This window comes from Geotrypetes seraphini, chromosome 8 (genome assembly GCF_902459505.1).
Source record: "Geotrypetes seraphini chromosome 8, aGeoSer1.1, whole genome shotgun sequence".
Classification (NCBI taxonomy): domain Eukaryota; kingdom Metazoa; phylum Chordata; class Amphibia; order Gymnophiona; family Dermophiidae; genus Geotrypetes; species Geotrypetes seraphini.
In genome coordinates, this window is record NC_047091.1 from 151,536,845 (window position 1) to 151,561,320 (window position 24,476).

At 45.9% G+C, this 24,476-nt stretch overlaps 1 protein-coding gene across 13 annotated transcripts in view; it reads left to right on the top strand.

Moving 5' to 3' along the window:
* Positions 1-24,476, top strand: part of NCOR2 (nuclear receptor corepressor 2) — an 844,184-nt gene that overhangs the window by 807,704 nt on the left and 12,004 nt on the right. For 8 of the 13 annotated variants that reach the window (XM_033955736.1, XM_033955741.1, XM_033955743.1 and 5 more), the window contains 5 exons: positions 40-233; positions 3,328-3,471; positions 3,665-3,810; positions 10,994-11,047; positions 16,567-16,794. In XM_033955736.1, coding sequence (XP_033811627.1) covers positions 40-233; positions 3,328-3,471; positions 3,665-3,810; positions 10,994-11,047; positions 16,567-16,794 — 766 coding nt within the window. The remainder of the gene's footprint in view (positions 1-39; positions 234-3,327; positions 3,472-3,664; positions 3,811-10,993; positions 11,048-16,566; positions 16,795-24,476) is intronic. The other 5 variants (XM_033955745.1, XM_033955749.1, XM_033955742.1 and 2 more) reach the window with 4 other exon arrangements.

Here is a 24,476-nt window from a genome sequence, read left to right on the forward strand (position 1 = left end):
CATTCCATGGAAGTTCTCTAAGATTTGTTCTTCTTGCAGGAGGTCATTACCCAAGACTACACACGGAATCACCCTCAGCAGATAAATCCTCAGATGCAGGCACCCCTCTACTCATTTCCAGGAGCCTCCTGTCCCATCCTGGACCTGCGGAGGACTGCCAGCGATGGTCTCCTCCAACAGCAAGAGCTTGGATTGGCTGCAAAAGTGTCCCCAAAGAATGATGGAGGCAAGCGGTAAGGAAAGAAAGCACCCAATCCAGAGAATGTACATTCAGAGCATAGTTTAGCAGAAAGTATTTTTTCTTCAGACACACAATGGGAGAACTGTTAATAAATCTAGTCCAAAGGGTCTCCTTGCAAGGTGGGGTTTATGAAGTAGTTTTAAAGGGTGAACGAGGGCTTGCTGTGCTGCAGCCCATTTATAATTTGATGCTCGCAGAAGATAAACTAAGAAATATCCTCTGTTTACCTGTTCTTTACAGTATTGCCAGCATGAAAAAGAGGTATTCACATCAATTAGCAGAGAGGGTGTTTGCGATTTATGCCCTGGTACACATGGTGGTGATGTCAGATTATAAGGGCCAGATAATCCCAGCATATTAGCTACTCAAATAGAGAGAAGCCACCATGATAACACCAAAAATGTGTGCCAGAAGATGTATGAGAAAAGACGCGAAGATCTGAATATGTGTAAGTCATGGAGGAAAAGAGAAACAGGTGGAGATATGATAACAGACACTGAAATACTAAAAGGTATTAAACAAACATTTTAAAAGACAGGCAAGCGGTAGAATTAGAGGACATAAAATAAAGCTGCAAGGAGGTAAACTTAAAAACAACCTGTTTATGTTTGTGAGTATTTGTAGACCGCACTTCACTATAACATTAATGCAGTTTACAAAAGCGGGGGTGGTAAATTTATTAATTGAAGGTACAGACACTTGATAGAAATTCTCCCCTTTCTGCATCCCTTTTAGTGGAGATGGTGGGACAAAAATAGTGACAGAATTCAAAAAGGCTTGGAATAAATGCAGAGGGATCCCTGTATAGCAAGAGGATGGAATCAAAGCAAACCTTGAAATGATTTTCACATTCAAAAAAGACTCAGGAGAGGTGTAACCTGCCCAGAGTGGCAAGTATAACCTTAAAGAAAGGCATAGAGAGGTGTAACCCACATGGAGTGCAGGTACAACTCTAACTGCTTTGCTGGGCAGAATGGATGGACTATTTTTTGCCGTTGTTTACTAGTCCTATGTAATTCTGACTTTAAAGAAAGCTTGAGATACCATTACCAGCCAGTGGAAACCTCAGGATCTGCTCTGGAGCTCAGCAGTAATCCCAGGATTGTTCCCTGGCAATAGAAATATGGGAGATTTTTTTTTTTTTTTTGCATGAAAAATCATTTTTGGACAGTTGTTTTCTTCCGTATTTATTTATTAGGATTTATTTACAGCCTTTTTTGAAGGAATTCAAACTTCACCTAGGAATTTGAGGAATAAGTCAAACATGGGAGTGTGTGGCGCAGTGTTTAGAGCTACAGCCTTAGCACCCTGAGGTTGTGGGTTCAAATCCCTCGCTGCTCCTTGTGACCCTGGGCAAGTCACATAATCCTATCATTGCCCCAGGTACACTAGATAGAGTTTGAACCCGACGGGACAGAAAGGGAAATATGATAAAGTGCCTGAATGTAAACCATTTAGAATATAAGTGGTATATAAATAAATATATAATAAGCAATAGACAGTAACAGCAGTAAAAATATTCAAATTACAATCAAAGAATGACACAGTATGCTATATTACAATGTTCAACAAATTCAAACCAGGTCAATATTTTATATAAGTCCAAAGACCCACTATTCAAGCATTAAACACACAACAGAGTCTTATGGATATACATTTTGTAGAGAAAATCTTCATACAAAAGAATCTTAAAGACCTCAGCGGTACCTTCTGTATGTATCCAAACTTTTAAACATACAGAGTGGTGACACCTAAATTGTCATCGGTCTCAAAATAGCTTCTAAGCATTAATTATATTTTTTAATTTAAAATTATTTATAAATTAGTGGGGGCAGGCACTCTGACATAGAACTATGTTTTGCCCTTGAGGGCTTTATTAAGGAAATCCCCCTTAGAGCAACAGACTCATGCTTCCCGCTAAAACGGATGAACACGGGAAGCATGAGTCTGTTGCTCTAAGGGGGATTTCCTTGATAAAGCCCTTACGGGCAAAACATAGTTCTATGTCGGAGTGTCTGCCCCCACCCGCATAGATGAAGATGAGTATTTCACTAATTAAAAAATATAATTAATGCTTAGAAGCTATTCTGAGACCGATGACAATTTGGGTGCCGCCACTCTGTATGTTTAAAAGTTTGGATACATAAAGAAGGTACCGCTGAGGTCTTTAAGATTTTTTTGTATGAAGATTTTCTCTACAAAATGTATATCCATAAAGACTCTTATTGTGTGTTTAATATTACAATGTTGACACAATATATGGTAAAACTTTTTTTACGTTTTAATACACACTATGAGGTGTAAGCAAAGATGGAGCATATAGATTGATAAGATAGAGTAGCAGGAGTAAGAAAATAAGGGGTCTAATTTAAGAAGTCGCCTATGAAGTTAGAATGGTGCTTGAGAATTCTCAGCGAGTAAAGGCTCAGACACTGACCAGATCTTTTTGGCTTCCCTTTTTAACGAGGATTCATGTGCTAGAAAAAAAGCCATTCAGTCAGTCTTCCTTTCCAGGTGGTTAACCATACTGCTTTTGAACACAGTGTGTGTCTGCCTGTCTGCTTTTTGTGGTATCCTTCAGTTCCTCAAGAGGGCTACCTCAGGGGCAACTAACTTCAAGGGATGAAATGCAGCGAGTTTCTCCAAAGATGAAATCCTGTTGGCTCCCCTCCCCAATTTCTGAAATGTTACATTTTTGCTTAGGTGAAGTTTGAAGTAGGTATCTGGGACAGTGTCCCTCATCTATTGTGAGTTCTAATACAGTACTTATTTTTGGTCTGCAGCAGTGTCCTGCCCCATCCAATGCAAATTTCCAAGCATAGAGGGCTGGACAAACCTGGCCTCGAATGTGAACAAGTGCTCAGAGGCCCACTGCTGTATTCCTTCTCTGCTGCCATTTGTATTGACACTTAGTCTGCCTAGTGGCAGGGCCAATCCTACCCCTCCTTGACCCCAAAGTAAGCAGGCAAATTATTCTAATGAGTTTTGCAGGATGGTCCATGTATAAGGTGCTCTGCTTTTATATAGATAACAGTGCTACAGTGAACAAAGGAATAATGCTCCTGACTTCTGTGTCCCTCTCTTAGGTCACCTGAGCAGTACAAAGCTTTAAGTGGGTCAGAAGATGGCATTGAACCTGTTTCACCACCAGAGGGCACAGGGCAGTCTGAGTACACAAGGAATGCCACCTATTCCAATCTTCACAGGGAAGGCGAGCAGAATGAGCTAAGGTGAACAATTCAGGAACCGGTGAAGGTGGACTGACCAAAGCTTTATCCCTTTTCCTCTCTGTTTCAGCCATTTGCTTTAAACAACTTCAGCAATTCACATGCAGTAAGGATGACCTTACCCTGTATGCATTATTGATCTGCGGATTTTGTGTCTTTCCTTTTTTTTTTTTTTGTTGCTGTTCTTTGCTTACAGAATGGAGTCCAAATCCCCAGGAAACAACACACAGCCTCCAGCCTTCTTCAGTAAGCTGACTGAGAGCAACTCAGCTATGGTTAAGTCCAAGAAACAGGAGATCATTAAAAAGCTTAGTTCAGCCAACAGGAACGAGCCAGAGTACAGTAAGACTTTCCAGGTTTCTTCTACCGCGGCACTAATTGGATGAGGAGGTTGGAGGGGGGGGTCAGGTGGGTGCTGTGCTCCGTGGCTGTAAAACATACCCAAAAGAAACTGGAAAATGTGGGCCCGTGTTTCTAAAGTTAAGTGTCAGGGAAAGGGCAGCTTGAACCTGCTCTGTGTGTTAAAATGAAACTTCTGGATGACATGATCTCTCAGGTCTTATGGGTTTGATTTTGCTCTGATCTGTATAGACCAACTGGGATTGTTGTGTACCGTATTTTCACGCATATAACGCGCGCGTTATACGCGTTTTTACCTACCGCGCATACCCCTCGCGCGTTATATGCGTGAGCGCGGTATACGAAAGTTTTAAAACATAGTTCCCACCCCGCCCGACGCCCGATTCACCCCCCCAGCAGGACCACTCGCACCCCCACCCCGAACGACCACTCGCACGCGCTCCCACCCGCACCCGCATCCACGATCGGAGCAAGAGGGAGCCCAAGCCCTCTTGCCCGGCCGACTCCCCGACGTCCGATACATCCCCCCCCCCCGGCAGGACCACTCGCACCCCCACCCCGAAGGACCGCCGACTTCCCGACAATATCGGGCCAGAAGGGAGCCCAAACCCTCCTGGCCACGGCGACCCCCTAACCCCACCCCGCACTACATTACGGGCAGGAGGGATCCCAGGCCCTCCTGCCCTCGACGCAAACCCCCCTCCCCCCCAACGACCGTCCCCCCCCAAGAACCTCCGACCGCCCCCCCAGCCGACCCGCGACCCCCCTGGCCGACCCCCACGACCCCCCCACCCCCCTTCCCCGTACCTTTGGAAGTTGGCCGGACAGACGGGAGCCAAACCCGCCTGTCCGGCAGGCAGCCAACGAAGGAATGAGGCCGGATTGGCCCATCCGTCCTAAAGCTCCGCCTACTGGTGGGGCCTAAGGCGCGTGGGCCAATCAGAATAGGCCCTGGAGCCTTAGGTCCCACCTGGGGGCGCGGCCTGAGGCACATGGTCGGGTTGGGCCCATGTGCCTCAGGCCGCGCCCCCAGGTGGGACCTAAGGCTCCAGGGCCTATTCTGATTGGCCCACGCGCCTTAGGCCCCACCAGTAGGCGGAGCTTTAGGACGGATGGGCCAATCCGGCCTCATTCCTTCGTTGGCTGTCTGCCGGACAGGCGGGTTTGGCTCCCGTCTGTCCGGCCAACTACCAAAGGTACGGGGAAGGGGGGTGGGGGGGTCGTGGGGGTCGCCAGGGGGGTCGCGGGTCGGCTGGGGGGGCGGTCGGAGGTTCTTGGGGGGGCGGTCGTTGGGGGGAGGGGGGTTTGCGTCGAGGGCAGGAGGGCCTGGGATCCCTCCTGCCCGTAATGTAGTGCGGGGTGGGGTTAGGGGGTCGCCGTGGCCAGGAGGGTTTGGGCTCCCTTCTGGCCCAACTACCAAAGGTACGGGGAAGGGGGGTGGGGGCGTCGTGGGGGTCGCCAGGGGGGTCGCGGGTCGGCTGGGGGGGCGGTCGTTGGAGGGAGGGGGGGTTTGCGTCGAGGGCAGGAGGGCCTGGGATCCCTCCTGCCCGTAATGTAGTGCGGGGTGGGGGTAGGGGGTCGCCCTGGCCAGGAGGGTTTGGGCTCCCTCCTGGCCCGATATTGTCGGGGAGTCGGCGGTCCTTCGGGGTGGGGGTGCGAATGGTCCTGCCGGGGGGGGGGGGGAGATGAATCGGACGTCGGGGGGGGGGGTGAACGGAGAGTCGGGACAGCGCACGGAGAGGCGGGGCAGTGCACGGAAGTCAGGGGGGGGAACGGAGAGTCGGGACAGCGCACGGAAAGTCAGGGCAGTGCACGGAAGTCAGGGGGGGTGAAGGGAGAGTCGGGACAGCGCACGGAAAGTCAGGGCAGTGCATGGAAGTCAGGGGGGGTGAACGGAGAGTCGGGACAGCGCACGGAGAGGCGGGGCAGTGCACGGAAGTCAGGGGGGTGAACGGAGAGTCGGGACAGCGCACGGAAAGTCAGGGCAGTGCACGGAAGTCAGGGGGGGTGAACGGAGAGTCGGGACAGCGCACGGAGAGGCGGAGCAGTGCACGGAAGTCAGGGGGGGTGAACGGAGAGTCGGGACAGCGCACGGAGAGGCGGGGCAGTGCACGGAAGTCAGGGGGGGGTGAACGGAGAGTCGGGACAGCGCACGGAGAGGCGGGGCAGTGCACGGAAGTCAGGGGGGTGAACGGAGAGTCGGGCAGCATGCGCGGTATAATCGTGAGCGCGTTATACCAAAGTTTTTGTGCTTATCATCGTGATTTCTGCGCGCTATACACGTGTGCGCGTTTTATACGGGTGCGTGTTATTTGCGTGAAAATACGGTAGTTCACCTGTGTAGCCAGACTTTGGGTTTTGGGGGCAAGGCATGAGCCCAAAGTGAGGGCGCACAAAATTCCGTCCTCGCTGTTCCCCAGCCACTCCTCTGACTCACAGAAACTTGAGCTTTCAGGGGACCCCATGTCCCACCTGCAGAAGTGTTCTATTAGTGGCTTGACAATTTGCAGTGCTTTTCCTGGGCCACCTCTGCACCCCACCCCACTGCCCATCCCCAATAAATACATTTGGTTTTTGCAAAACTGAGCAGGCACGTGGAAGACAGGCTTGGGTTTGCAAAAAAATAAAAAATGAGTGTGCTTGTGGGGGAGGGGGCTGCAACACCATGAATACCAGACTGTGGACAGAGGAGCAAATCCATTAGTAGGGCTAGGGAACCCTGGCAGCCATAAGTAGCAGGCAGTCTCTCAATTTTGGAGGGGAAGGCTGAACCCAAATTGGGGCTGGGCGGGCCTCCCCATGATTACACCGCTGGTGTAGTAACACTGATGACTCTTGGGGAAGGGAGAAATCTTAGTCATTGCATAATGTACAACTTTCTTCAAATTAGTCCCCTTATTTTTAACTTCTGTTACTGTCTTTTCTATCTATCTGCTCCATCTTTGCTTAAACACTGTGCTCTCTGTAAAAATATTTTATTGTGTTGACACTGTAATGTAGCATAATATGCCATACTTTGTTTTATAATATGAGTATTTTTACTGCTCTAGTTGCCTATTGCTTATGTTTGAAGTAAGAAAAGAATTATGCAGACAAGACTTCTCAATTATATCGAACTAGAATGAAAAAGCTAGAAATTAAGGCTATATAATCTTCACATACACTCAAAATTGTGTGATCCGCCCAAGAGCCGAGGCTCCTATAGCCGAACCCACTGTCCCATCACTGTGTATGGCTGTTAGTGCAGAAGTGTTAATAAAGGCAACGTGCTCTTGAAATGCTAATAATATTTTTCAATGGCAATAGGAGAAACAAATAGTATCCACTTAACTTAAAAGATGTTTGTAGGTCCTGACATGGGCCATGTTTCGAGGATCTTTTTCAAGGAACCCAAAATGAGAATGCCTTGACTTCAAATGCCAAAGAAAACAGCGGTGTGATTCAGACGAGAAATTTTTCTCTGGTGATAAAAACATAAATAACAATTCTTAAAAACTTCATACAACAAATTTTGTGTGACATCAAACTTATAATATGGTTCTAAACCGGCTACATGTTTGACTTATTCTTGCTGTACCCCAGTTTTTGAGCTCGGACAGTATTAAGGAGATATAAAATGAAAAAAGAATTCCCCAGGCATGAGTGAGGGGAATAGCAATACTGGACTCCAGCCCCAGTTCCGCCTGAGCTAAAGACCTAAAGCAGGAAGAGGAGGTTGTCGGGCTCCTCTCTTGCTCAGGGGTAGGCGGTTCCATTCCTCAAGAGCCCCAGGCAGATCAGGCTTTCAGGATATCCACAAAGAATACGAGGGGCCGCTGAAAAGTTCTCAGCCCAGCCAACAAAGTTGGGACAGTCTCCGCCGAGGGCTGTACACTTAGGGCTCTTTTTACTAAGCTGCGGTAGCCTTTTTAGCACGCGCTGCGGATTAGCGGGTGCTAACCCCCACGCTGCGTGGAAAAACTAAACGCCAGCTCAATGGAGGCGTTAGAGTCTAGCGCGCGCTAAAACCGCTAGCGCAGCTTAGTAAAAGGAGCCCTTAGTCCAGTGATTTTTTTTTTTTCCCCCCCCCCACTTATTTTTTTGTTCTGTCGGGGAAAAATACAGAACAAAAAAAAGTAGTAAATCACTGAACCAGGTGTATAGCCCTCGGTGGAGAGACTTCCTCAACTTTGTTGGTTGGGCTGAGGACTTTTCAGGGGCCCCTCGTATGCATGAGAGAGATTTGCCTGCACTGTCTCTTTGGCATGCAGAGCACTCTAGCCCAGTCTAGAGTGGGGAGGATTTGAGTAAGGATTTTCAGGGGCATTATTCAGATAATGGCACTGAAAATCTTGTTCTTGTGGCATTTTTAAAAAGAGCATAAACCTTCTGAAAATTGAGTCTGCGGTAGCAGGCATTTGTTAAGTATTAATGTCATCAACAATCCAGTGTGAAATGAAGCTTAATAGAGCTGATCACTATGACATGGCCCACAGTGGTTTAGGATGAGGAGGGGTAGCCGAATGGCCATTACAAAAGGCCTTGATCCTGGGGAACTGGGTTCAATTTCCACTGCATCTCCTTGTGACCCCAGGCAAATCGCTCAACATTCCATTGCCCCAGGTACAAAACCACACACTTAGAGAAGGATAATGTGAATACATGTAATGTAAATGTCCACGTGAGGCTTTGCAGATCTGCAATGAAACATACAGAAAGGAGCAGATCCAAGTCCAATATATAGAAGAAAAAGTCCTTTATTTAACAATAACCAGTGTGGACCATGTTTCAGCCACATGTAGGTTGCATCAGGGGTTTCAAAGCTACAAACAAACCAATTCTTAAAAACTTAAAAAATAAAAGTACAATGCAGACACGGTAAAAATGCTGCCATGGTTAATGCGCCGAAGCCCATAGGAATTGGAGAAATATGATGGTAGATAAAGGCCAAATGGCCCATCCGGTCTGCCCATCCACCATGTCCTCCTCTCCCTAAGAGATCCCATGTGCTTGTCCTACGTTATCTCCACCACCTCTACCAGGAGACTAGTCAACACATCTTCCACCCTATCTGTAAACAAATATTTCCTTAGATTGCACCTGAGCCTATCACCTCTTAACTTCATCCTATGCCCTCTCATTCCCAAGCTTCCTTTCAGATGAGAGACTCGCCTCGTGCGTATTTATGCCATGTAGGTATTTAAACGTTTCTATCATATCTCCCCTCACCCACCTTTCCTCCAAAGTATACGTATTGATCTTTAAGTCTGTCCCCATATGCTTTATGACAAAGACCATCAGCCATTCCTCTGGACCAACTTCATCCTGTTTATATCTTTTTGAAAGTGCAGCCTCCAGAATTGTACACAATATTCTAAATGAGGTCTCACCAGAGTCTTATACAGAGGCATCAGTTCTCCTTTTTCCTACTGGCCATTCCTTTCCCTATGCACCCTAGCATCCTTCTAGCCTTCGCTATCGCCTTTTTATCCTGTTTGCAAACTATCACACACAAGTTCCACTTCTCTTTCATGCACAAAAGTTCTTCACCCCATAAACTACTGTTCCCTCAGGTTTTTGCAGCCCAAATGCATGACCTTGCGTTTCTTAAAATACTGGCACCCTAATTCATTCTACACCCAAATTCTGCCCCTAGCCACACCTACTTTTCGGGTAGGCACTGGTAGGTTCCTTGGTGTAGACACCTACATGGCACCTAGGCATTCCAATCGGCTATGCGTGCCGATCTAAGCACCTAATTGTAGGTGCTTTTTATAGAATTAGGGCCATAATGTATACAGCACTGCATACATGAAACAATTTGTAGTACTAGTTTGGTTAGATCACTTTTCATCGCCAGTATCTTCTTCATAAAAATGACTCTGGGGAGCCAAGGTCTTCAGTTTTGCACATACCATAACAGTAAAGAAACTCGCTTCTAAGCCAGGGTATGTGAAGTAAACAAAGTTGCTCACCTGTAACAGATGGTCTCTGTAGACAGCAGAGAAATGCAGCCACACTTGCCCGCCCACAATCCCCTCATCTCTTCTCCTATTGCTAGAGACAAAACTGATAGGAGGAGGGGGCTCATGGAGTAGGGCGTTCTGCACATGCCCAGTAAGCTTAAAGCTTACTATAGCTAGGGGAGGGCACCGACACACAGGATCAGTCGGAGACTTCACCGTCAAGTGTGGCTGCGTATCCCCTGCTTGTTTCCGAAGAATGCTAAGTCTGTCAGATTTATTGCCAGTGCTTGTTGTAGTACTTCTACTCTGCTAAAGAGAGCTTTCCTCTGGAGCTGACTCTACTGTCTGCTTCTCTTGGTGTGATAATCGGAGTGATCCATCTTACTGATGAACAGCCATGCCTCAAAAACAATTTTATCCTGAAAAAACAAACATTCAAAAAGAAGAAAAGCCACAGTGCAAGTCTGATGAGAGGTTATGTTCTAAGAAAAGTTAACGCAAAAGTCAGATAACTTGAACTTGTTGATTGCTGAATTTTTCTCTGCAGCTCAGCAGAAGACCCTCCATCTATGTCCAGTGATTTCATAAGGTTCCCTAAACATCCTACAGATAGTTTTGGAAAACCTATTCGTACTGTCTGGGCTGTAGTGAACACAAACCCCCAAAACTCAATCTGAGGAGCCTCTGTGAGGCGTTTTCCTTTGAAAAGTCAATGTTTGTTAAAAAAAAAAAAAAATTTATTGATATTGAATTGACTTGTAACAAGAATTATTTGAGTGAAGTTTTTTTGTTGTGGTTGGTTTTCACTTCACACCCAATTTCATTGTTGTGATATCTTTATAGAATACTAACATAAGTGAGAAAAATTATGTTTACATTGAAAGCACATCTAAGGCAGGTATAATTGCCCTCAACTAGATTATGCAAATATGCACATAATTTAATGTATTTTATATTCTACCCTCATACTTAGGAACTTTGCCTATGCTCTAACTGAACCGCCCCTGTACATGCGTACTGGCAAAGTGCACAACATCATGTCCATTGCGCATAGTTTTACCCTGGTCGGCGTTCTATAAGAGGCCGTTTGCACACGTATTGCAGCCACATCATAGCTTGATAAAATTAACTTCCCAGCTGTCTGGTGTGAATTGGAGTTTCTCTGCAGTTGACATTTCGGAAACACAAGCTCACCTCCTGGCCTGTGTTCTCTTTTCTAGATATAGGACAACCTGGGACCGAGATTTTCAATATGCCAGCAACCACTGGAGCAGGTAACTTGCTCATGTAGTGCTATTATGACGTTGAGTAGGTCTTGCTCAAATAGGTCTGCATTTCTTTAACGAAGCTTAACACAGTTAATTTTCCTGACATCTGGGTGGCATGCATGAAATCTGGTCCTCGTCAGCTTAAGCATGAAATGCTTTTCTATCTTTTGTAACAATGTAGCTTGGAATTTAGGGCATTATAGAGCATTTACCTATGGGGCTTTTCTCATGCAACTCTTTGCTCCTTGTTCAATAGGAACCCTTATTAGGTATCCAAAACAAAAGGAAATGTGGAGTCAGAAGTTTTCTGATTGATACAGGCTTTATTAGGATTCAAAAGTGTATTCAAACTTAAAAATAGTACAGTTTATCCACAACTTGGTAATTGGAGAGGACCCAACACGGTCCGTGTTTTGACCGAAAAGGTCTTCCTCAGGGGTCCCAGTTGGTCTCACCAAATGTTTTGGTGGATATGTCTGCCTATGCCTGAGGAGAACTTTCACCTGCGCTGGGTATAGGCTGGCATATCCACCAAAACGTTTGGAGAGACCAATTGGGACCCTGAGGAAGACCTTTTGGGTCGAAACACAGACCGTGTTGGGTCCTCTCCAATTACCAAGTTGTGGATGAACTGTTCTAGTTTTAAGTTTGAATACACTTTTGAATCTTAATAAGGCCTGTATCAGTAAACATCGGACTCCACATTTCCTTTTGTTTTCAATATCTACTCTCATGTGGATCCAAAGGGTCAACTTTTTTGGGCGGTGACCTTATTAGGGAAATCTGTCTCATTGGATACATTTTTTCACTTGCAGGAGTACTTGTTTTATTCTGTTATTAAAATTGCTTTATAACCTAAGATAATCCAGTCCTCAAGGTACACCTAGCCAGTTAGGTATGCATATGATTATGAGCCGCCATGGATTATTAGATTGTGCAGGGTGTAAGTTTTAAATAAATATTTGTATGCACTTCCTTGTTGGTATGCAAATCTATCTTGTACATATTCATTGTGGATATCCTGAAAATCTGACTGACTGGATGTGACTTTGAGGACTGGATTGAGAACTACTGGCCTAAGATGAGGACATTTGCAGTGTTTTATGTTTAAATCTTTTTATTGAAACAAAAATAACAATAGTAAAGCATTTTTTGCAGTGTTTTTAAAAGCACAGAATTACTATCAGTTGGAAAGTTGTAACAACCTACTCGGAATTACCCTTCACTTTGAGAAATCTCAAAAGCTGGTGAGACCCAGGGATGGTTCAGCCAAATCAAATGTGCTTCCATCTCAGCCCAGGATAGATAAAAGGAAAATGCATATATGATCTCTGTTAGCCAAATGCAGGGGGGCCTCGACCTAGTCCTGGGGACACACTCAGTCGGGTTTTCAGGATTTCCACAAAGAATATCCATGAGATAGAAAGCCACACTACCTCCATTGTATGCAAATCCATTTCACCAGGGGCGGCCCTTGAATAAGGCCAACAGAGGCAGAGGCCTCAGGTGGCACTCTTCTGGGAGCAACATTCTGCCACGCGCCAACCTTCCTGCTCATGTTACCTCGACTGCAGTCCTTCCCCAGTATCTCTTCTTACATTCTCTCCCCCCTCAGCAGGAAGTTCCCCTCTTCCTTCCTCACCCCCCCCCCCCACACACACAATTTTACCTTTAATTGTTCCAAAGGTTGATGATTCACACACACTGCCCATCTGAGTCCAGCCCAACATCTTCTCTCTACTGTGGCCCACCCCAACGGAAACAGGAAGTTATGTCAAAGAGGGTTGGCCACAGTAGAGAGAAGACATCGGGCCAGCCTCAGTAGGGCAGCATGTGTGAATCGCCAACCTTTGGAACAATTAAAGGTAGAATTTGGGGGGGGGGCCCCTCTCATCATTCGCCTCAGTCAGCAGATTGCTTTGGGCCGTTCCTGCATCTTGCACACCTTCATGGTGGGTATCCTGAAAACCCGACTGGGTGGGTATGTTCTGAAGACTGGGTTGAAAACCCCTGGCCAAATAGTTACTCTGAAAACGAAAGCCAGTGAAAATGTCAAAACCCTATTATCGGTAGCTGTATTTAATGATGATAGGATTTTTACTCCCAGGGCTATTGTTTCTGAAAGTGCCCTTTTCCTCCCCAAGCTCTAAGCAATTTGCTTATTTCTACCAAAATATTTTAAAGAGAGCACCGAACCTTTGAAATGTGATGTATTGTTTAGTCGGTATTTATATGTTCAGTGTTTCCACCTTATTTTAATACAATTTGTAAAACGCTTAGAAATCTTGATTTGCGTTTTATCAAAATTTTAATAAACTTGGAATCATCTTTGCAATGGTGTGTAGACCTGTCCCATGATGAAAAGTCAAATAATTCATGCCATAGAGAAATCTGAGATACTGTGGAGGACAGTGGGTAAAAACAGAGAGATGACCCAAGATGGAGCCTGTGGTAAGACACTTGGCATGGATAACTGAGTGAGTCGAGGGGTCCTTATTTGCCCTCCGTGGCTACATTAATACCTGCATCATCATGGCTGCAAGGGGTAGACCTCTGAGGTTTCATGCCTCCAAATAACAGATGTTCTAATAGTTGGTTGGTTCTAATAGTTGGTGGTTGATTCCAAGTATCGTATTACCCTTTATGTATTTGCCAAAAGGAAATGTCCATAGCATCCCTCCCCATAAGTCTTTTAGTTTTGCATTTTAGAAACCTTGTGGTCAATAGTCAAAATGATTTAACTGGCCAGATGAGGTTCCTAGCTGGTTAAATTGCCTATTCTGGGTAGCCACTAATTATTGGCAATATTAACCAGTTGGTGCATCTAAAAATGATCAGTTAGCATCATACTCAAAACTGGATGTTTTGGGGGCATAATGGGAGTGGAGTCAGCACTTGGCAGCACTTAACCAACCAAGCTATCTGCATAAATGGAAATGAATAACAGTCAATCCAATTTTTATGCAGTATCTCATAACCAGTTAAGTATTCCACAAAGCCTTGACATGCCCCGAGCATTGAATTTCTGCCGCCAGCTGAATATCAACCCCTTTACTGGATAATTGTTACTCCTGGTGGAATTTTGCACAAAATTTTTGAAATTTCTACACACAATATTTCAAAATCCTGCAAAGTTTATTTGTAGTGTTTTGCATAGAATTCTGCTATCTTGAGGCCTGAAATTCCTTCCTACCTTTTCCTTTCTCAGGTTCCAGCCTCCTCAGTTCCCTCTCTCGTTCCAACTGCAATTCTCTGTCCCTTTAAATCCCACCTCTCTCTTGCTTGCATCCTGAATCCCCCTACTTGGCCCCCATAGTCTGGCATCTCTCTCTCCTTCTCTCCACTGGCTAAGATTCTTTTTCTCCCTTCCCACCGCATTCCTGGTCTTGGTCACTCTCTCTTCCTCTCTCTAACACCCCCCACCCCCCTTGCAGGTCCAGCATCCATGTCCCCTCACCACCTCTCTTGCTTGCACCCTGAATCTCTTCCCCACTCCCCATAGTCTGGCATTTCTCTCTCTCTCATCAAGCATCTCTTCCTTCTCATTTAATTTCCCCTCTTCTTACTGGTCCTTTATCCATGGCCTCTTCCTTTTCCTCCCCTCCCTGCAGGTTTAGCATCCTTGTCCCCTTCTCACCCCCACATGCTGTCCAGCATCCATGTCCCCCTCCTCTACCCCTCCCACCCACTTTCTGTCCAGCATCTATGTCCCCCTCCTCTATCCCCCCCCCCCCCCACTTTCAGTCCAGGATTTGTGTCTCCCCCCCCCCCCACTAGCAGTCCAGGAACCATGTCCCCTCCTCTTCTTTCCCTTCCCCCAAGGGCCTAGTATCCATGCTCCCTCCTGCCCCTCCCATGTTGTGGTCTAGCTTTCATTCCCTCTCCCCCGTGCAGGATCTGGCCTCTCTCTGACCAATTAACCCCCTCTCCAATTCATGAGATCTGACATATCTGTTGGCCTTCCAGAGCAGCAGTAGTGGCGGCAGCTGGCCAGTAGGAGCACCATCTACAGGAAGTGATTCAGAGAAAAGGCCCCGGCAGGTCCAGCTGCAAGCTGCCTGCTCACAGTGCTGGCCAGCTGCCACCACTGCTGCTTCTTTGGAAGGCTGTAGATATGTTGGATCTCATGACGGGGGTTTGGTCAGAGGGAGAGAGGCCAGACCCGCATAGGAGAGGAGAAGGGGACAGGAACAGTGGCAGAACAGAAGGTTTGTGCAGAATTCTGCACGACTAGGGAATTCTGCTCTACACAGTTGTGCAGAATTCTGCCAGGAGTAAACTGTGTAGAAACATGTTCTTTCAAAAATGTATTCCATTACTAAGAGCAATTCTTATAGGGAGTTCAAGCTTGTACCGAAATTCCCTTTTAATTCTAATCTTGTGTATGCAAGAATACATCTCCATATACATTAGTGACATTAGTTATGAGAATGCTCAGATAAGAAAAGCTGTAAGGAAAGAAGAAAATCCATTATACACTGGTATTATACAGTTGGTCGTTTTTCTAGATAGAAGGAGGGTGATACTCTTTAATGCACTTGGATCAGTGGTGAAGAAAAGGGAATAAACACAGCTGTATTTTAAGTAGAGGAGGTGAAGTTCCCTTGAGGTTGAAACTAAACAAGGAAAGAAAAAAGGAAGAAAAACAAACTGTATCAGAAACACCGAGCAGGGTTGAAGAACAAGATAATGGTGAAGGGAAGAGAGAGACAGTGTTTTCATCCAACAGTTTTCCCCAATATGGTTAAATTATGCAGCTCTTGGTTTGTTTGTTTATTCTGAAAGATGATTGGCTGATTTGGTGGCATTTAAAACCATAGAATGCCACAGTCTGGCCAGATAGTAGACTCAGAGGTTGTATACTGCAGCTCCCCCTCCCTCCACTAATTTAATTATTTTCATGGTCTGATGTAGAAATTCAGCCAAGAACCAAATATATGGCAGTTTAGCCAAAAGAAGCTCCTGCAGCCGTGTCTAGTAGACACGTAAATCTGATGCCATTCGCTAGGGGGAGTATTACAGTGCATCCTGTGTAAAACTGTGCATTTGGTGTTTAATGAAGGCTGTTTGGGCAACAGTGTGATCTCTACTTTTCTGCTGATGCCAAGTATGCTTTTTATATCAAAACTCTGAACCTGTCCCATTCAGCTTTCTACAAGTTATCTAAACCAGTTAATTAATTCTACTTTTTATGCTTTGTTAAACTTATTTTTATTGTTTCAGTTGTATTAACTGTGTGTTAAGTTTGGTGGTAACCTACATTTTGAACTTGAACACTACAGTATATTTGTATTTGAGCAAATACCCTCCCTTACCTCAAATCTCCCCTCACCCAACCCCCAGTAAATTGTTTTGTTTCCATAGGCTCCCTCTTTTGCACGGTCCTGCCCTGATGGCACCCTGAAGCTAAAACATATGACACCATTTTGTTGCTCGCAAGAATGCGCTGACTGTTTGTTTCTTCCCTCCCCTTCTCTCCCTTCTTCTCTTCCTATTGGTTCCTCTTCCTACTTCCTGTCTCCCAGGGCCAATCAGTTGTAGAAGCCAGGCGGTTCAAGAAAATTCCAGTACCAACATGGGGTTGGAGGCAATTATTAGGAAGGCCCTAATGGGTAAATATGATGAACAATGGGAAGAGCGCTCACCTCTCAGTGCCACTGCTTATAACTCTTTGAATGCCAGTGCAAGTTTGCTTGCTGCTGTCTCTATAAATGCTGCTGAAGAACGGAATGAGGAGCTTCACTCCTTGCCAGGTCTGCAGTCCTTCCCGCCTATGCTGTTTCTTAATGTTATTAATTTTTTTTTTTTTTTTCTCTTTTCCAAGCTCATGACCTAATTTTGCTAATCCTGGTATGTTTTATTGCCTGAAAGGTGCTGCTGACATTTTTATTTTCACTTAAACCACTCACATTGTGCTCTCTCTCTTTCTCCTTTCTTCCTAAGACAAATGTAAAAAAAAAATATGCAATAAATGTGTAGGGCTTATTAGTGCTATAAATGTGGAGGGGTTCACAGACAACGGTGCGAAAGACAAAGGCGCGCCCGGACAATTGAGCGCAGCGCGGAGGCGCACGCCGCTCATAATTACTGTTTTTAGGGGCTCCGACGGGGGGTTTTGTTGGGGAACCCCCCACTTTCCTTAATAGACATTGCGCCGGCGTTATGGGGGGTTTGGGGGGTTGTAACCCTCCACATTTTACTGTAAACTTAACTTTTTCCCTAAAAACAGGGAAAAAGTGAAGTTTTCAGTAAAATGTGGGGGGGTTACAACACCCCAAACGCCCCCACAACGCGACGCGATGTCTATTAAGTAAAGTGGAGGGGTTCACGCCCCCCTCGTCGGAGCCCTAAAAACAGTAATTTTGAGCGGCGCGCAACTCCGCGCTGCGCTCAATTGTCTGGGCGCGCCTTTGTCCCGGCGCACTTTTGACCTGACACCATGTGGAGGGCTTATTAGTGTCCTTGGGGAAGGTTGTACAGCTGACACACCCAACCAGTTCAGCAGAATTTAGAGAGGGAGGTGATGTCTAGCACAGTTTGTGATCCTCTCTGCAAGTCATCTTAAAACAAGATATGCAGTTTACCTGTGCTGTATGTCAGATGCTGTATGTCAGATGGTAAAAGATGAAATGATTACCAAACGGATGCCCAGTAACAATCAAAGCAGTGTTCAGGTACAGTAGGTAGTTATCTATCCATGAGGGGTTCACAATCTTGAGTTTGCACCTGAAGCAATGGAGAGTTTATAAACTGTGTAGAATGATCCCAATAGTTCACGCTAAACATTAGCCAAAGGACCCCATGGTTAGGTGTAATCAGATATTGAGTTGAAGCTGGTTAGCTGCAATTGATTATGCAGAGGGAAAGGGAAGGGATTTTTGATATCATGCCCTTTTCAGTATCCGCTCAAGGTGAGTTACATTCAGATGCAGGAACTGGTTAAGCTTCATCAGTTCACTTTAGGGCTCATTTTCAAAGCACTTAGACACACAAAGTACCATAGAAACCAGTGGTATTTTGTATGTCTTAAGTGCGTTGAAAACGAGCCCCTTTGTGTCTTAGTGATGCTTTGACAGCTTTTCTCTAAGGGCTCCTTTTACAAAACTGCACTATTGATTCTAGCACAGCAAATGCAATGAAGCCTATAGGAATTTATTTATTTATAAAATTTCTATACCGTTTAAAACTAAGCGTTAATCTCGAGCTTTAGCTCATTCCCCTGACGAAGCTTATTGAAGCGAAACAGGGGCACTGTCGGGAAATTATTGAACTATTGAAGGGGTCCGTTGGATAAACATCATTATCGATGGACTAACTGCCAGACCCTCTATTACCTTTAGCTTCTGCTTACATACTACACTCAGAAGATTTTTTTGCAATAGATAAGTTTTTCAATTTATTTCTTTGTTTTGAGTTTTGTATGCTTCAGCTAATTTGAAAAACAGTTGATGAACATAAGATTTTTACTCAAACATGAATGAATGAGTGTGGAGTTTTTCAGACCGAGGATGTGTTCACACCTTCAGATTATTATCTAAAGATGTTATGTCCGGAGGATTTATAAATATTGATCCAACGTAACATAGAGGTCTTTTCTCCACTGGTGATTGAGAACTGCAATTTATTTTATTTCTTCGAGTGATAGTGTGTTCCTGAATACATTGTTGTTTAAGTTATATAATTTTATATAGATAAAATTGTAAAAAAAACATAATCAGACAAACAAACAAATAGTCCTCAGAGAACCATCTATAAAATAAAATGAAAAGCTTATACAGGAGTCATAAAAGCTTCTTGAACCAGCACCACTGAAAATGTTATTGTTTAGAGAACACCACGGAAAGAATTATTGTCTAGAAAAAAGCGTCTACAAATAATGGTGTCTTAAGCAGTTTTCTAAAACTGCCTTTCTCACAGCATTTTTGTAATTGGCTTACAAGGGAATTCCATAGTTTAACTCCTGCACAACAAAAGGTCATTTTACTAGTCTCAGCATACGTTGGGTTAACATTGGGTCAGCATACTTTGGGTTAACATTTGTTTTCAGTAAAGCTTCGTTGCATTTGCTGTGCTGGCATCGCTAACGCAGCTTTGTAAAAAGAAAGCCGTAAGTGAGCAATTTTTAAAGTAATTTGCCTGAATAAAAAGTGTGTTATCTATATTAATTGGTGGTCCTGACAGTGCACCTGAAAGTGGACATATTCCACAGCACGTGCACATTTCAGCCACTTGGAGTGATGTCATTCCCAGGGGTCATGTTTATTTTGGGGGATGAAAAGTACATGCTGTATATAGACTCCATTTTCAAGCTTGCTTTCATTATTTTTCATGAAAATAAAAATGTACCCACAGAAAAAAAAAAAGCAGGTGCAAATGTCTGTAGATACTTCATCCCCACACACTGACCTTTTTTTTTTTTTTATCCCACTGTGGACTGTTTGAAAGTAAACCCCCTCTATAATGCCAAAAGAACACAGTTTTGTAACTTAAGACCCAAATTTGCTTGAGAGAATGCTGGGAAAGGTTACGTATTCTGGTTAATGGTACAACTTCCCCCTCAGTATTTGGTTCTTGGAATCAAAATACATGACCATTTCAGAAAACGGGGTTCGCATGCAGGAAACAGCTTATCAAATTATCCCCTACGTAGCTAATGGTTTGATAATGGTTGGCAACAAAGAGAACTCATCCTAAGTATCATAGCATATTGCTGTATGAAACAGCCACATCATCAGCTCAAAAAGAGGATTGTAACCAGAAAACTGGGCAGATATTACCTAAGCTCATGGAAGAAGGATCACAGAGATGAAGGCAGTTTTCTTCTGTGCAAGTAGCTAAAACCCTTTTAGCAAGACCTGCTACCAAGCAGTGCGAGCCAAATGCCGAGGCGCCCATAGGATTAGAATGGGTGGCTCGGCATTTAACTTGCGCTGCTGGTCAGTGCGGCTTGATGAAGGTGGGGGAGGAAGAAAAAGACAATTATTTCTATATATATATGTATTTAGGAAACATATTCCACCAGTAAGGAGGTGAGGACACCCCCCACTCTTGGCCGCATTGAAAGATTTGCAGCATTAAATTGCAATTAGTACATAAAACAAAGCAGATCAATATGCTTGAAAATAAAAACAGTCCTATATAAACAATCCCTAAAAACTACCCTTACATGCAAGCTTAAAAGGCAGGGGTTACATGCATATAAATACATGCAGTACATATAGGCATATTTCAAAGCATGGATGGAGTCATGAAGTATGATTGTTGCTGTTTTCTGGGTCTCGCCACGTCTGGGTAGGTAGAACCGACATTTCAGCCATCATACTGTGGCTTTCTTCAGGGTATACTGTGAGGTCTGCAGTTTGTCTTTATATATAATGGCTGACCTGATTGAGAACAGAGAGGATTGTTGGTCATGAATTTGAATTTTGGCAGAAAAGTTTGGTCACAAATTTGAAATGTGGTGGGAATGTTTGTGGGTTACAGATTTTAATTCTGGTGGAAATCTGAATTTTGATGGGAACATCTGAGAGGGGAGGGGTGAAAACTTTTAGATGGAGGAAGAAGGCATTTGTCCTTGGCCCCATTTCTTTTAGCGCTGAATTTCTTTTGGATGATAATAGGTGTAAATGTGCAAGGGTACATTTAGCCACAATTGTGCAGGTTTTGTGAGGGTATTTTTATAAATACATAGGCTTCTATTTGTCTTTTTAAAGTAGCTACAGAATAGGCATTTACTTGGACTTCTCACCTTGGCAGCTGGTTATAAAATTACCCTTTTATTGCCACAAACATACCCAGTTAGGTACAGCTGAAAATTCACATGACGATAACCCATGTAAAATTATCTAGTTATTTTCTCACCCACCGGCTTTATGGAAATTGACTTTGCAGTGTTTTTAAGAGCTTTTTTTAAGGATTTTTTTTTTTTTACTACCTGCTACCCTCAGAGAGCTTCTAAAGGAGTGTTCATGTGAGGTCTAGCATGAGTATTTCACTAGGGAAGGAACAGAGAGTTTATAGTGCATGTGAAGTGTGAGAATTAGAGGAAATACTGTCCTTTTTATTCATGGCTGTTTTTCCGCTCCAAAGGATTTTGTTCTGCTTTATTTCAGTGATATGTACCGTATTTTCATGTAGATAACGCGCACCCGTGTAAAACGCGCACACAGGTATAGCGCGCGAAAAACACAAATTTATGTACAGAAATTTTTATATACCGCGCACACCCGTATACCGCACATGCTGCCCGACTCTCCCGTCGCTGCCCGACTCTCCTCTGGCCACCCCGACTCTCCTTTCGCCCGCCCCGACTCTCCTCTCCCCCTTGAAGTCCTGTCCCCACCCTGAAAGCCTGATGCCCCCCTGACGGCCGATTCACCTCCCCCCCCCGCAGGACCGCTCGCACCCCCACCCCGAAGGACCGCTCGCATGCACTCCCACCCGCACCCCCACCCTGAAGGACCGCTCGCACCCCCACAGCCTCCTGACCCCCCCCATCATGTAGAAGCTCCTACTGGTGTCCTGCTGCTTCCTCTTGGTGGTCCCGACTCCCCGACACGATCAGGGCAAGAGGGAGCTCAAGCCCTCTTGCCCCCCTGACTCCCCGACACGATCGAGGCAAAAGGAAGCCCAAGCCCTCTTGCCCCGCCGACTCCCCAACTCCCCGACAATATCGGGCCAGGAGGGAGCCCAAGTCCTCCTGGCCCTGGCGACCCCCCCTAGTTGTTCGGGCCAGGAGGGAGCCCAAGCCCTCCTGGCCCTGGTGACCCCCCCCCCTGCTAGTTGTTCGGGCCAGGAGGGAGCCCAAACCCTCCTGGCCACGGCAACCCCCTACCCCCATCCCGCACTACATTACGGGCAGGAGGGATCCCAGGCCCTCCTGCCCTCGACGCAACCCCCCCTCCCCCCAACGACCGCCCCCCCCAAGAGCCTCCGACCACCCCCCCAGCCGACCCGCGACCCCCATGGCCGACCCCCACGACACCCCCACCCCCCTTCCCCGTACCTTTGTGCAGTTGGCCGGACAGACGGGAGCCAAACCCGCCTGTCCGGCACGCAGCCAACGACGGAATGAGGCCGGATTGGCCCATCCGTCCCAAAGCTCCGCCTACTGGTGGGGCCTAAGGCGCCTGGGCCAATCAGAATAGGCCCGGGAGCCTTAGGTCCCTCCTGGGGGCGGGGCCTTGGGCACATGGTCGGGTTGGGCTCCCTCCTGGCCCGATATTGTCGGGGAGTTGGGGAGTCGGCGGGGCAAGAGGGCTTGGGCTCCCTTTTGCCCCGATCGTGTCGGGGAGTCGGGAGGGCAAGAGGGCTTGAGCTCCCTCTTGCCCCGATCGTGTCGGGGGTGCCGCGGTTGGCTGGGGCAAGAGGGCTTGAGCTCCCTCTTGCCCCGATCGTGTCGGGTGTCGGGACCGCCAAGAGGAAGCAGCAGGACACCGGTAGGAGCTTCTACATGATGGGGGGGGGGTCGGGAGGCTATGGGGGTGCGAGCGGTCCTTCAGGGTGGGGGTGCGGGTGGGAGTGCGTGCGAGTGGTCCTTCGGGGTGGGATGCGGGTGGGAGTGCGTGCGAGTGGTCCTTCGGGGTGGGATGCGGGTGCGTGCAAGCGGTCCTTCGGGGTGGGGGTGCGAGCAGTCCTGCGGGGGGTGAATCGGACGTCGGGGGGGGGGGGGAACTATGTAAAAAAAATTTTGTACAACGCGCTCACGCGTATAACGCAAGGGTATGCGCAGTATGTAAAAACACGTTTAACGCGCGCGTTATATGCGAGAAAATACGGTACACCCTCCAGGAGTCTTTCCATTTGTCTGGCTTTTCAGTCAGCTGGCTTCCGGAGTTGCTTTGATAGCAAAACGGAACCAAGAGATGCAAAATTTTTGCAGAGGAACAGGTTGCATGGAAGACATGCCCATGCAAAACTGCATTGACATCAACTAGTAAATAGATCACAGAGACAGAAAAGCTGACCCAGAGCAGAGGGTTCCTTTCCATTAGAAAAACAAATATAAAAACCATCTTGATGTGACTTGGTGGTAGTGCTGGGTATTGCCTTATGGGTGACCTTGGATTGATGTCTGAGCCCAGACTTTGCTCCCCTGGCTGTTATGACAGCTAAGCACATCTGAGGTATTGGGCAAGAAAGCCACTTGCCAGAGTCCTGTGGCAGGGCAGGATCTTAATTCACTAGCCTTAGAAATCTTGGTGGCTGGTAGTTCACAGTTTTATTAACCGGTCCAAACTCTTTCAATGTGTGCATGTCTGCCTGGTAGAAATGGCATTCCTCAATCGTAAACAACTAAGCAAAATGTTCTGAACCCCTTTCTATATCTAGATTGTAAAGGGTCATGGAGTTGATATATCACCTTCCTGTGATACATATTACATGCAAGTACTTTCTCCATTCCTAGTGGGTTCACAATCTAAGTCAGTGGTTCCCAAAACCTGTCCTGGAGGACCCCCAGGCTGGTCGGGTTTTCAGGTTAGCCCTAATGAATATGCATGGAGCAGATTTGCATGCCTGGCACCTCCATTATATGCACATCTCTCTCATGCATATTCATTAGGACTATCCTGAAAACCTGACTGGCCTGGGGGGTCCTCCAGGACAGATTATGGAACCGCTGATCTAAGTTGTCGGGTTTTTTTTTTGGGGGGGGTTGTTACCTGAGGCAATGGAGCATCATATGTGAAACAGCCACATCATTGCCTCAAAAAGAGGATTGCATCCAGAAAATTAGGCAGACATGACCTAAGGTCATGGAAGAAGGGTCACGGAGAAGAAAACAATTTTCTGCTGTGCAAGTGGTTTACACCCTTTGCAAGTAGACAAAGTAGATTTTAAAAAACCCTTTTATCACGTGACTTGTCCAGAATCACAAAGAACTGTAATGGGAATTGAACTCTAGTTCCCTAGGTTCTCAGCCCACTGCACTATTAGCCTACCTCTAGTAAACACAAAGGATCAGTTCAATAAAGGGCATTAATACATAGGTGCCAAAAATTTGGACGCTAGACTAGTAATTTATAATGGCACACTTGCGCACCAAATCTGTTATAGAATACTAGCCTACTTCGGCATGACCGCTTATGCCATATCTAGGGCTGCCGAAAATGATCACACCTAAGTGCAGCAGCTTACAAGTGTGAATGCAAGAATTCCATAAAGTGCACAGAAGAAGAGTGAGACCTGCCCATTGCCTGCCCTTTTTGCAGTTACACATGAGAACGCGTGGAGGAGGTGGCCTAGTGGTTAGAGCTGCTGCCCCAGCACCCTGAGGTTGGGAGTTCAATCCCAGCCTGCTCCATGTGTCCTTGGGCAAGTCACCTAAGCCTCCGTTGTACTGCACTTAGACTGCGAGCCTGCCAGGATAGATAGGGAACATACTTAAGAGTGCCTGATTACTATTCAGTGAATTGTAAACTGCTTTGGGTGAATT